Raw genomic sequence first — 13,222 nt, 5'->3', positions numbered from 1 at the left:
CTACTATTTGATTGCAGATTTTCAAGCAGTTGTGCACCCACCTTATAGTAATTTTATTTAGACTACATTTCCCTTATTTGCTTATGAGAATATCATGTGGGACTGTCAAAAGCCTGACTAAAATCAAGATATAACACATTTACTGGTTCCTCCTAACCACTAGATCAGTTATCTTGTCAGAGAAGGAAATTAGGTTGGTTTAGCCTAATATGTTCATGACAAAGCCATGCTGGCTGTTTGTTGTAACCCTATTATCTTCTAGATGCTTACAAACTGATTGTTTAATAATTTGCTTCAGTATTATTTCAGGTGTCACAGTTAGGTTGACCAGTCCCTGGGTCCTCTCTGTTCCCCTATTTAAAGATAAGTACTGTGTTTGCCCTTCTCCAGTACTCTGGGACCTCCCTCCTCCAAGGGTTCTCAAAGATAATTGCTAATGGTTCTGAGGCTGCTTCAGCTAGTTCCTTAAGTACCCTAGGCTGAATTTCACTAGGCCCTGATGACTTATCTAATTATACTTAAACCTGTCCTTTCCATATTTTGGCTTGTTTCCTTCCCTCTTGTTGAAATATTGTGGTAAGTACCTGATCACCATTAACTTTCTTAGTGAAGATTGAAGCAGAACAGGCATTAAACATCTCAACTTTCTTGTTGTCATCCATTACTAGCTCTTCTTCCCCCCTAAGTAGAGGACCTACACTTTCCTTTCTCTTGTTTCTAACATATTTTAAGAATGTCTTCTTAATGCCTTTTATGTCTCTGGCTAGGTGTAACTCATTTTGTGCCTTAGCCTCTCATTTTGTCCCTACATGTTTGTGCTATTCTTTTGTTCTCATTCCTAGCAATTTGACCACGTTTCCACTTTTTGTAGGATTCCCTTTTGATTTTCAAATCATTAAAGAGTTCCTGGTGGAGCTATAATGGCTTCTTACTCGTCTTCCTAGCTTAGCTTCACATCAGGATAGTGTGCAGTTGTGCCTTTAATATTGTATTCTTGAGAAACTGCCAGCTCTCCAGCTCTCCTTTTTCTTAGTTTTCCTTCCCATGGGACCTTACCTACCATTCTGAGTCTGTTAAAGCCCGTTTTTTTGAAGTTCATTGTACTTCTACTGCTCACACTCTTTCCTTTCTTTAGAATCATGAAATCTGTCACTTTCATTTTAACCTGAATTGCTTTCCACCTTCAGATTCACTACCAGTTCCTCCCTGTTGGTCAGAATTGAGTCTAAAATGGCTGTCCCCCTCAATATTTCCTCCACTTTCTGAAACAAAAAGTTCCCCGGATATGTTTCAAGAACTTATTGGAAAATTTGTGTTTTGTTGTATTACTTTTCAAACAGATGTCTGGGTAATTAAAATTCCCTATTACTACCAGGTCTTGTGTTTTGGATGTTTCTTTGTTCTACAAATGCCTCATCCACCTCCTTTTTCTGATCTGGTGGTCTATAACAGAGCCCTAGCATGATGATATCCTTATCTTTTACCTCTTTTATCTTGACCCAGAGACTTTCAACTGGTCTGCCTTTCACCTCCTTCTGGATTTCAGAACAAGTGTATCTGTTCTTGATGTATAATGCAATGCCTCTTCTTCTATCCCACCTGTCCTGAACAAGTGATATCCCTCTATACCAATATTTCAGTCATGAAAGTTATCCCACTAAGTCTTTGTGACTCCAGTTAAGTCATAATTTAATGTGTGTACTAATACTTCCAGTTCTTCCTGTTTATTCCCCGGGCTCTTTGCCTTTGTGTATAGATATCTAAGATGTTGAGCAATTTCCCTCCATGGATTTCCCTCTTATTAGTCCTATGATCCTATTGTAATTTCATGGTTAATCTCCCCTTCCCCCCCCACCCCACCCAACATCTAGCCCTTTGTTAAAGTCACCTTTTTAGGCATATCTGTGGGTTTTTGTCACATAAAAATATAAGAACGTCCATACTGGGTCAGACCAAAGATCCATGTAGCCCAGTATCCTGTCTTCTGACAGTGGCCAATGCCAGGTGCTTCAGGGGGAATGAACAGAACATGTAATCATCAAGTAATCCATCCCCTGTCACCCATTCCCAGGTTCTGTCACCTGTCCTCTTTGATCCTAGTTTAAATCCCTCCTCATTAGGTTGGTGAGTCAGTGTTCAAAGATGCTCTTCCCCTGATTGGTCAGGTGGACCCCATCTCTTCCCAGCAGACTCTCTACCCAGAACAGCATCCCATGGTTGAGGAAGCCAAACCCGTCCCATTGACACTATCTGTGCATCCATGCATTCATCTCCAGGATGCATGTCATCCTGACTGGGCCATTGTCCTCAACAGGGAGCATGGACAAGAACACAACCTGTGCCCCTTACTCCTCCTTCCCTGCTCCCAGAGTCCTATAGTCACTGCTGATCTGCTGAGAGTCATACTTCGGTATCGTTAGTGCCCACATGCATGTGCAGCATGGGGTAGTGGTCAGAGGGATGGATGCTTCTCAGCAACCTTTCTGTAATGTCTCAACTGCAGGCTTCAGGTAGACAGCACACTTCCCAGGCATCCTTTCAGGTCAGCAGATTTTTCAGTTGCGGTCTTGTAGCCACCAGTCAGCCAATCATATGTGTGTTGATGACATACTTGTATTTCATTGAATTCAAGATGTTTCATAGATTTTACTGTCCCTTGCATGTGGCCTGCCCTTACAAATTTCAATAAAAATGTTTTTTTAAACTGACATTAGCTGAGAATACTAGTTTAGATTTGCATATGTGTATGTTTATATATATTATTTGTTTAGATAGTCAACTCTTTGGGGCAGAGAGCATTGTTTTGTTCTGTGTTTGTACAACACCTAACACAATAGAGTGCTGGTCCATGACTGAGGCTTTTAGGCACTATCTTAATAAAAATAAGAATACGTGACAAGAATTAGTGAATTTCAAATGTCAGTTTTCTTTTGAGACACAAGGTGAGTGAGATGATATCTTTGGTTGGATCGTCTTCTGTTTGGTGAGAGAGGCAATCTTGCAAGCTTACACAGAGCTCTTCTTCAGGTCAGGGAAGTATACTCAGTGTCAGCTAAATACGGGGTGCAACAGGTTGTTTAGCATAAGGAGTTAACACACATTTCAAGGGACATTCAAGGTGGATAGTTAAACTGATTGATTGAAAAGAAAACCGATAACAGAAATAATAAATGGAAAAGCCCCATGGATGTGCGTATTCTTCAAAATATTCCCTGTATTAAGGAGCAATTCTCACTATTGCTATTGATACAATAATGTAATTCAGTTTTTCCAGGTACTGCCTTTAGGGATTTATTTGTACCTGATGGTATCTTAACTGAGTCTGAGCAGCTTTCCTGCTGTGTTTTCTGATAATGTTATTTTTCTGACAGTATTTGACTAAAACAAAAACATTCATCTGCATTGGATGAATTTGTACAACTTTACGAATGTAGGTCTACAATTAAATCACAAAGATAACACTTCTCTGTACCCAAAGGACATGGAAAAAAGATCTGAGAATACTTTTGTGTTCAAAGTGACCTTGGTCAAAGTTCTGGAAAAATAAATACATAAACCAATGAAGAAGAGTGGATGATAGACATGAGAAATCTATGGAGATTAATGCTACAACCTTAGATGTTTTTCAAAAGCAGATTATAAATATTGCATTTTTTCCACAAAATTTGACTGAGTTTTAGGAAGAGATGGTGAAAGTCAGCAAAGTCCATGACCTAAAGCTGTCATATTAAAATAGCATGGAAGGGTTTAATTATAGTAAAGGTCACAGGATGAAATTTCCATTCCAATTCTAATACTTAGTTTTCCAGGAGGTAAATGGAAGTCCAGCCCAGGTAGCAATGGTTCTCAGTCACTCTCTGCAAATGTCTGAAGCTGATACTGACAGGCCAGTATCAGTATAAATGATGTACCCTTTTTAAAATATGCATATTTGAACACAAATTTGCATGAAAATTAAATGAAGTAAAGCAATTAGCAGGGAATATGAAAACTGGCTCCAATATTCACCCAACTTTCATACACCAGTAAGAAAAAAAATGTTTGTCACTTAACAGAAAATGATTTAGTGCGGCGGTTCTCAGATGGGGCAAGCCTCCCAAGGGAGGCATGGGAATGCATCAAGGGAGGCGTGAGCTGTGTGCTTTTTTTTTTTTTTTAAGCATTCTCACTGTCAGCCCCGCTGGCTGGGGCTCATGCACAAGGGCCATGCATACCTAGGAGGTGGGGATAAAGAGGGCAGCCGGAGCCCGGCCACCTAAGCTTGGGTTCTCCTTCGCCCCTCCCAGTGCTTCACAAGGAAGCACCCCTGACTTGGGCTCTTCTCCCTCCCACCCAATTCCTCATCTTGAGGTGGCAGGTCTCCTGCTGTCAGCCCCAGGGTGGCAGCAACAGCACAGAAGTAAGAGTGGCAATGGGGCACTAAGTCCGCTATGAAAAGTGATGACAAATATCACTTTTCATATTGCCTCCCTTCTGTGCTGCTGCTGCCGCGGTGCCTTCTTCAGAGCTGAGTGGCAGTATATGTACCTGTCGGGGGGAGGGTGCATGTAAATGACTGACACAAAGAAGAGGGGCCCGATCGAATAAGTATGAGAGCCACTGATTTAGTGCAATGCCAATTCCAACACAGCAACATTGTTTGAAACTAGATCAGGTTGAAATTTTTCATGTGGAAATTTTTTCCAACTGAACTGATTCTTTTTTCCTTTCTGAGAAGCTGTCAGTTCCAGACAAAAAAATGTCAGTTTTTCTATTGCAGATTTTGAAATGAAATGTTTCATTTTAAATCAATATTTTAAAATTAAAGTATTTAAAGTGAAAATCAATTTAAAATATTCATTTAGATAAGAAATTATTGAAATGGTATGAAATATACAGTGGGAAATCCAATATTTTTCAACTAAAAATTTTCAAATAAAGGTTTTTCATTCACAATTTCTCTTGGGGGGGAAATTAGTTTTCTGGGCAGCTTACTCTGAAACTAAACAAATGTATGTGGGGGAAGCGGTTAAAAGTTTTATTTTAACGTTTGAATTTACCAAGGAAAGTTTGATGCCTGACACTTTCTGGGCTATGTGAAGGAGACCACGTCTGCTCACTCTACAAGTGGTCTTCCCACACTACTGCTTTCCACTCTGCTGTCCTCTAATCTGAAGCAAAGTCCTTTCCAGGACAATGTGAGTCCTTGAAAGCTTTGTCACATCAGTGTAAAACTGCCATAACTCCACTGACTTCATTGGCATTAATACAGGAGAATTAGTCCCAGTGTCTATAAAGGTGTCACAAAATTTCTTTGCTGAAATGAAAGGGTTACTTCTCCACATGGCTTCCACTGTATAGACCAGGGGTCGGCAACCTTTCAGAAGTGGTGTGCCGAGTCTTCATTTATTCACTCTAATTTAAGGTTTCGCGTGCTGGTTATACATTTTAATGTTTTTAGAAGGTCTCTCTCGATAAGTCTATAAATTATTGTTGTATGTAAAGTAAACAAGTTTTTTAAAATGTTTAAGAAGCTTCATTTAAAATTAAATTAAAATGCAGATCTTATCAGTTTAGTGCAGTGATTCTTAACCTGGGGTGCATGCACCCCCTGGGGCAGGGCCGGTGGAAGGATATTTTGCACCCTAGGCGAAACTTCCCCCTTGTGCCCCCCGCTCCTTGCACATCGGTTCATTGAGGGGCAAATCCCAATGAGCCTTTATAGACCCCAGGGGCCAGCCTGCCCAGAGGCTGCTCCCCAGACCAGGTTCCCCCGTCACCGCCTCTGAACTCCCCTGGAGGGTGCACAGCCCCCCTGCGAGCCCTCACAACCCCACCCAGGTGGCCCCCACCCCGAGTCCACTCATTGGCTTTGCCGGGCTTGGGCCGCTGCAGCAGCTCGGCAGGGAGGAGCCACCTTCCGGAGACACCAGAGAGCCAGAGTGTCCCGCTTGCGGCAGCAGCGAGCCCTAGCCATGGAGGAGCTGGCACAGTACCAGGGGCGGCTCTAGAAATTCCGCCGCCCCAAGCAGGGCGGCGAGCCGCGCCGCTCGTGCCACCCTTCCCCGAGCCGCGGGACCAGCGCACCCGCTGCAGTCATAACTGCGGAAGGTCCGCCGGAGCCAAATGCCGCCCTGCCAGGACAATGCCGCCCCATGCACCTGCTTGGCGCGCTGGGGTCTGGAGCCGGCTCTGCACAGTACAGGGGGGCAGCAGCCCTGCAAAGGCAACAGCACCGCTAGCGGGGAGCAGCTGTGCCCCCCCACCTCTCCTGCCCAGGCTGCGGCCCGGCACCCCCCCCCGGGGGCTCCTGCAGGCTGCCATGGATGCATGCGGGTGCCAGCCCCCATGCGCCCCCCGGCTCCTAGGGTTACCATATTTCAACAATCAAAAAAGAGGGGAGAGCCCTGCCCTAACCCCGCCCCCATCCACTCCCTCCCACTTCCCACCCCGATTGCCCCGGTCAGAACCCCCAACCACCCCCTGCTCCTTGTCCCCTGACTGCCCCCTCCTGAGACCCTCCCACCCTAACTGCCCCCCTAGGACCCTACCGCCTACCTGTCCCCTGACTGCCCCAACCCTTATCTATACCCCCACCCCCAGACAGACCCCTGGGAACTCCCACGCCCCATCCAACCACTTCCCGCCCCCTGACAGGACCTCCAGAACTCCTGACCCATCCAACCCTCCCCCTGCTCCCTGACTGGCCCCCGGGACTCTCCTTACAGGCTCATGCCGGTCAGACGCTGGCTCCACGTGGAGACAAAACTCCATGTGGAGTGCTGAGGCAGCAGGAGGGAGGAGCTGAGAGAGAGGCAGTGGCGGTGGCGGCTCACACTTCCAGGAGCCATAGAACCCGAGTGCGGTGAGGGCAGAGCCGGGGGGGCGTGCTTGCCGGGGCTGCGGCCTGGTGACCCCCCTCCAGGGGGCTCCTGCAGCGGATGCATGTGGGCAGTGGTCCCCGTGTGCTCCCCCCTTGCCGCACTTGGGCTCTGCGGCTCCTGGGACTGTGAGCCACCGCCCCTCCTGCAGCAGGCTCAGGGCCCCATGCCTCGGCGGCTCACACTGGGACCCCGGCTGGCAGACATGTGCCAGGCAATATCAGCTCGCGTACCAAAGGTGGCACACGTGCCGTAGGTTGCCGACCCCTGGTATAGACACTTTTATGTCCAATTTCCTTATTTATATAAGATAGCCCAAACTGCTTTCTGTTTAAAACAGAGTTAAAGGCTCTGTGCATGAAATTACAGTAGCCCTCTATTTCCACAGCTATTTTGTAAGTATGCATATAACCACTTTAGTCAAGGCATTCCCAACAGAATAGGCTGTGATTTTTTTCTTCACTGGTAACTTTCACTAGAACTAAAAATGGATTTATGAACATTTTCTATTGTGCCCTCATCAGATTAGCTCTGTCCTTTTGTACGACTCCAAGGAAGGGCAAAGAGAGTACAGTAAATAGATCCAGGGTGAGTAATGACTGCTCACACATCAGATGTTAGAATATTTTCAGGATCACTATACACTCTTGGGGTAAGGGAATGGAGATACACTATGAAGTATACAAGGCTTCTAGCATTTCACTGAAATGCACAGAGGAGATCTGAGAAAGTAACTGTTTAGGACAAAATTATATATGGAAATTACAATGTATTTCCTCCTTTGTCAATTACACATATTTAAAACAATAAAGTACATTTTATGAAGATAATTTGCCCTCTGAACTTTCTCTACTTCCTCTAAAGGGTTGTGTTTGGGGAAAGTCATTTTACATTGCAGTTCAATTTATTTTTTGAGGAAGACAGAGATAATGGCAATCTATGGACCAGATTGTGGTGGCATAGGGACTAGTCAGAATCACACACCTTGTGTTCCCTGAGTATAAGATCCACTTCAAGCTAGCACCACAAATGTATTTGTTTAACTCTAAAAGGGACACCAGGAGGTGGGGGATATGGACCTATTATCTGTCTGGATATTACCACATTTAAACGCTGAGAGCTGTGGTGGTTGGTATATAGTGGGGCTGCTGATGCTGCACTCCTTCAAACATTGGTTTAATTTCAAGGAGGAATTCTGGCTGAGTCATCATGGACTTACACAACAGCATGTGACAGCTACTTTTCTGAACAATGGTGAAGTGACTTAAAAGCACTATCTCTTTTTCTAATCTCTGTTCAGATCATTTCTAGACCAGAGATACATTATTAGCCCAAACTTAACAATATCTCCATAAACCACACCATTAAATTATAAAAATATATGAATTCTATATATTAACCTTGACTGGTGTGATGCTTAAATCATTATGCAAGGTAGCAAGATATTTTTTTAAAGGACACTTTTATAGCATCAGCTTAAAAGTAATTAAAACTTGATCAGAATGTTAGGTTTACTTTCCTGTTCTATCTTTTATTATTTATTTTCACAGCATCTTGTGTGCGTACAGACTCACTCTTAGCTGCTAAGATTTGGCTTATGTGTGTCAAATGTTTGCTTTCAGATATCAACATGGCAGGAGAACCAAAACCATACAGACCAAAACCTGGAAACAAGCGGCCACTTTCAGCTCTTTACAGGTAGGTTGTTTATTAAAATAGCTGGGAACTAGTTGCAATTTTATTAGGAAAATTATACCACCCTGAGGGCCTTGTTCCTATTTTAAGAATATTTCCAACTAGATGGCAGGAGATAGCCCATATGAGTTAAATGAAGTCGGTATTTTTCCCTATGTAACTAGAGTGTGTGCTGTTACATTTCATCAAGGGGATGTTGAGTGGCAGAAATGTAAAGTCTTGTGGGAACCGAAAGTTTTAGAACATGAGAAAAGGGTGAGAACTGTACTGTTAGATTTTATGCTTCTTAAGAGATTCACTCCAGAACAATTACCTTTGACTTCATTAGCTAAAGCTGCCCATTTAGTGTCTTTATTAAGCACTTAATTGACACAAACACAAGAAGCAGGTGGAAAAAGCAGAATTCCTGCCTCACATGCACCGGCAAAAAAAAAAAGTACAAATAATAGCCGGGATTTGATAGGACAACAAAAACCAAATGGTTTTTCTAATAAATAATCCCAGGAGGTGTTCAAATGCCTTCTCAGATCATCAGTAATGATTTGCACAGATACAGAAAAGAGAGGAAAAAAACAAAATCAGCATTTTGGGTGAAATCCTGGCCCGACTGATGTCACTGGGAAAACCATAATTGACTTCACTGGGGCCAGGATGTCACCCATTGCCTCTTCTAGAACTCACAGCCCATATCCTTTGTATGCCAAGTAGAACAGGAAAAACATCTGCAGAGAAAATAAAATTATCTTCAAATTTATATGAGTTCATTACATACCCAGAGAGCATTAAAATATTAACAAGCTATTTAACAAGTCATTTGTCAGTGTCAAATCTGCCCTGACCCCCTGGGTATGTACTTGGATGGCTAGTGTGATTCACCAGCCCTGGTACCCCCAGCTACACTGCTATTTTTAACATACCAGATGGAGCAGAGCTAGCATGTGTCTGTCTACCCGAGCTGGGAAGCACACTCCCAGTTGCTGTATACATGTGCACTTAGTGTGTGCCAGTGTAAGTGACATGAGACTCAGATCCTCAGTCTAGAATTTGACCTTTCCCCCTAGACTGCTTTACTTTTAATACATTTAAACCAGATCCTTAAATTTGATTTATTTGGTAAGAGGTTTTTGTTTTGTTTTGAGAGGGCAGGGGTATTTTGTTGGTTGGGGTATTGTGGGGTAGTATGAGCAGTAATGGAAATGGCGGTGCTTGACAGAAAATCATTTTAAACATATTTTAAAACACATTTTAAAAAAAAGTAATGGAAATGGCGGTGCTTGACAGAAAATAATTTTAAACATATTTTAAAACACATTATTTAACAAAATTGTGTGTGTGCCTGTGCGTGAGAAAGATAAAATTATATATTGATAGTTTAATAAACATGCTGGCCAACATGTTCAAAAGAGACTATTGATTTTGGATGCTTCCATTTCGGAATGCTCAATTTGAAGGCACCTTGAAGGGGTGTGACTTTCAGACAATGCAAAGCACTTTCCTCCAAAACCAGGCTGCTTTAATGTGTTTCAAGTTGGACACCCACCAACTGAGGCAACCAAAGTCAGTAGTTATTTTTAAAAGCTTGGCTGCTGCTTTTATTTCTAATCTTTATGCTCCATTGTATGAATATGCTCTGAATTATTGTGATTACTAAAGTTAGGGCCTTGTGAACATAAAAAGTATCACCCAGTTTAAGTGCTAAACACTATAAATTCTTCTTTAGATCAAGTGGTGGAGGATTCTATGTTTAGAGCAGAAGGTCCTGAGTTTTTAATCACTACTGACAACTGAGTTCTGAAAGTAGGGTTTGGTGGTATGCTCCTGTGTAGCCATGGAATTGTTACATCTGTGTTACTGTTTCAAAAAGAGGCTAACCTGAAGAACCTGTGTATCTAAATACAACAAGACATTCTGGCTTCTAGCATTTTATTTTGAAGGATATGATCTTTACTTTGGAATGTATGGCTGTTGTGTTTAAAAGGTTAAAATGAACTTTTCACTGACATGACAACTGGCATTTTGAATGCATCATGAAACATTTGTAATGGTGGTCATCATTTTATCAAACTATTATGATGATATATTGTGTCTATGGACAATGGTATCTCATTGGCTTTATTTTTTCCACTCAAGGATTCATATGCAAAGTTTGAGAAACCAGAGCCCCACATCTTAGTACATAAAAAGCAAACTGTATGTAGATGTTTCTGTCATTGTACTGTACATATTTTTATTTTTTTGCTAACAAGCTGTTATTCACTTTCAAAAACATTTTCCACTTTATTAACTTTAGGTAATAGAGACAGGAGATAATAACCAGCAACCATAATAGTAGGGCTGTCAAGTGATTAAAAAAATAAATCGTGATTAATCGCACTGTTAAACAATAATAGAACACCATTTATTTAAATATTTTTGGGTTTTCTACATTTTCAAATATATTGATTTCAATTACAACACAGAATACAGTGTACAGTGCTCACTTTATTTTTATTACAAGTATTTGCACTGTGTAGGGAGCCGGGGTGGCCCCCTACTAAGCCGGTCCAGGACGCGCCGCGTTCTCCGCCGGAGGGGGCGGGGCCAGGGCGCGTTCGCTCCGTCCCCAGCTGTGGGAGGGGCGGAGCGAACCGGGACGCGCCGCGTTCTCCGCCGGAGGGGGCAGGGCCAGGGCGTGTTTGCTCCGTCCCCAGCTGTGGGAGGGGGCGGAGCGAGGAATACAAAGGGCAGGGCCCTTTGCTCCGAACGGGCAGCACCACGGACGGAGGTAAGGCCCGACGCCGAGCCGCTTCTGCCCGACCCAGCTGCCGACTCCGGGGAGGCGGAGGACCCGGCAACCCTCGAGGAGCCGGAGCTGCCTGCCGCGGTCTACCCGACCGACCCAGAGGTTCATATACCTGGACATTGGCTCGCGTCCCCCCCTGCTAGAGGGGCACGCTCGGGACTTTTGCCAGCGTTCCCCTGCTAGAGGGGCCCGCTAGAGACTACGACCGGCGCTCCCCTGCCTGAGGGGCGCGCTGTGGACAGTTACCAGTGTTCCCCTGTTAGAGGGGCACGCTAGAGACTACGACCGGCGCTCCCCTGCCTGAGGGGCGCGCTGTGGACGTTTGCCAGCGTTCCCCTGCTAGAGGGGCATGCTAGAGACTACGACCGGCGCTCCCCTGCCTGAGGGGCGCGCTGTGGACAGTTACCAGCGTTCCCCTGCTAGAGGGGCACGCTAGAGACTACGACCGGCACTCCCCTGCCTGAGGGGCGCGCTGTGGACGTTTGCCAGCGTTCCCCTGCTAGAGGGGCACGCTAGAGACTACGACCAGCACTCCCCTGCCTGAGGGGCGCGCTGTGGACGTTTGCCAGCATTCCCCTGCTAGAGGGGCACGCTAGGGACTACAACCGGCGCTCCCCTGTCTGAGGGGCGCGCCGTGGGCATTTGCCAGCGTCCCCCTGCCCGAGGGACGTGCCCGGGACCCCTCCACCGCCGCCGGCGGAGGTAGCGAAGGATCCCCCAGCTTACAGTGGCACCTGACCAGGGACTTGAATCGTCCCTGCCGGAAGGGACTCAAGCCAGGGCGCAGCAGACGTCCTGGGCAGGAGATGGAGGTAGAGGCCCTTATTAAGCTCCTGGCCGAAAGCCAGCAGCAGCAGCAACAGCAGCTCGTGCAACAACTGGGAGCCCACCAGCAGCAGCTACTCCAGACCCTGGGGGTCCAGCATCGGGAGCAACAGGCCCAATGCCTCCAGCAGCTTGCCACGCTGTGGTCGAGCCCTGGTGGCGCCGCACCCGGGGTGGCTGCCGCACCCGCACCCCCCGCCCCGCCGATACATCTGGCTAAGATGGGACCCGACGATGACCCCGAGGCTTATCTCGTCACCTTCGAACGGGTGGCAGCAGTGGCTGGGTGGGCCCCGGACCAGTGGGCGACTCTCCTTGCCCCCTATTTGACGGGGCCTGCGCAGAAGGCGTACCGGGGACTCCCCGACGATGAGGCTCGAGTTTATGCACGAGTGAAGGCCGCCATCTTGGACGCTTTTGACATTACCCCCGAGACCTTTCGACGGCGGTTTCGGGGAAAGCGTTATCCTCCAGGCGCCCGGCCCCGAGCCATCGCCCAGGAACTACAGGACGTCGCTAGCAGGTGGCTCCAGCCGGAGCGTAGAACCGCGGCGGAAGTGATAGAACAGATCGTCATTGAACAGTTCACGCACATCCTCCCGACACCCGGGCGGGCATGGGTGCTGCGGCACCGACCTCAAACCCTGCGGGCGGCCGTCACCCTCATGGAGGACTTTCTAGAAGCTGAGGCCCCTCTAGGGCCGGCTGCCCGCGGCCACCCGGCAGGACCAGGCACCCAGAGGCCGGAGCGGAGCCCCAGCTCCAAGCCGGGGACCCCGCCCCAGGCCCGGCGCCCAGAAGGCGGGGGGACCTCTTCGTCCCGACCCCCTGAGCCGCCACCGCATACCAGCTCCGGACGCTGGATCCAATCCCCCGGGGCTGGCCAACCCCGCGGGGCCCCCAGCGCCCCCACTCGTTCCGGGTGCCCGGAGCTAGGCCCCTGCTTCCGGTGCGGCGAGAGCGGTCACCTGCAACGCGACTGTACCGCAATGGAGTGTGACTTTGGTCACGTGTACGCGGGGGAACGTCGAGCCCGCCCGCCCTCAGCGGCCAAGATAAC

At 46.7% G+C, this 13,222-nt stretch overlaps 1 protein-coding gene across 1 annotated transcript in view; it reads left to right on the top strand.

Moving 5' to 3' along the window:
- Positions 1-13,222, top strand: part of RALYL (RALY RNA binding protein like) — a 358,668-nt gene that overhangs the window by 230,167 nt on the left and 115,279 nt on the right. The window contains exon 3 of the mRNA XM_045007780.1: positions 8,483-8,558. Within this exon, the coding sequence (XP_044863715.1) occupies positions 8,483-8,558 (76 nt within the window). The remainder of the gene's footprint in view (positions 1-8,482; positions 8,559-13,222) is intronic.

The sequence above is a fragment of the Mauremys mutica genome, chromosome 2 (assembly GCF_020497125.1).
Source record: "Mauremys mutica isolate MM-2020 ecotype Southern chromosome 2, ASM2049712v1, whole genome shotgun sequence".
Taxonomy (NCBI): Eukaryota; Metazoa; Chordata; order Testudines; family Geoemydidae; genus Mauremys; species Mauremys mutica.
This window is presented reverse-complemented; position numbering and strand designations above follow the sequence as displayed.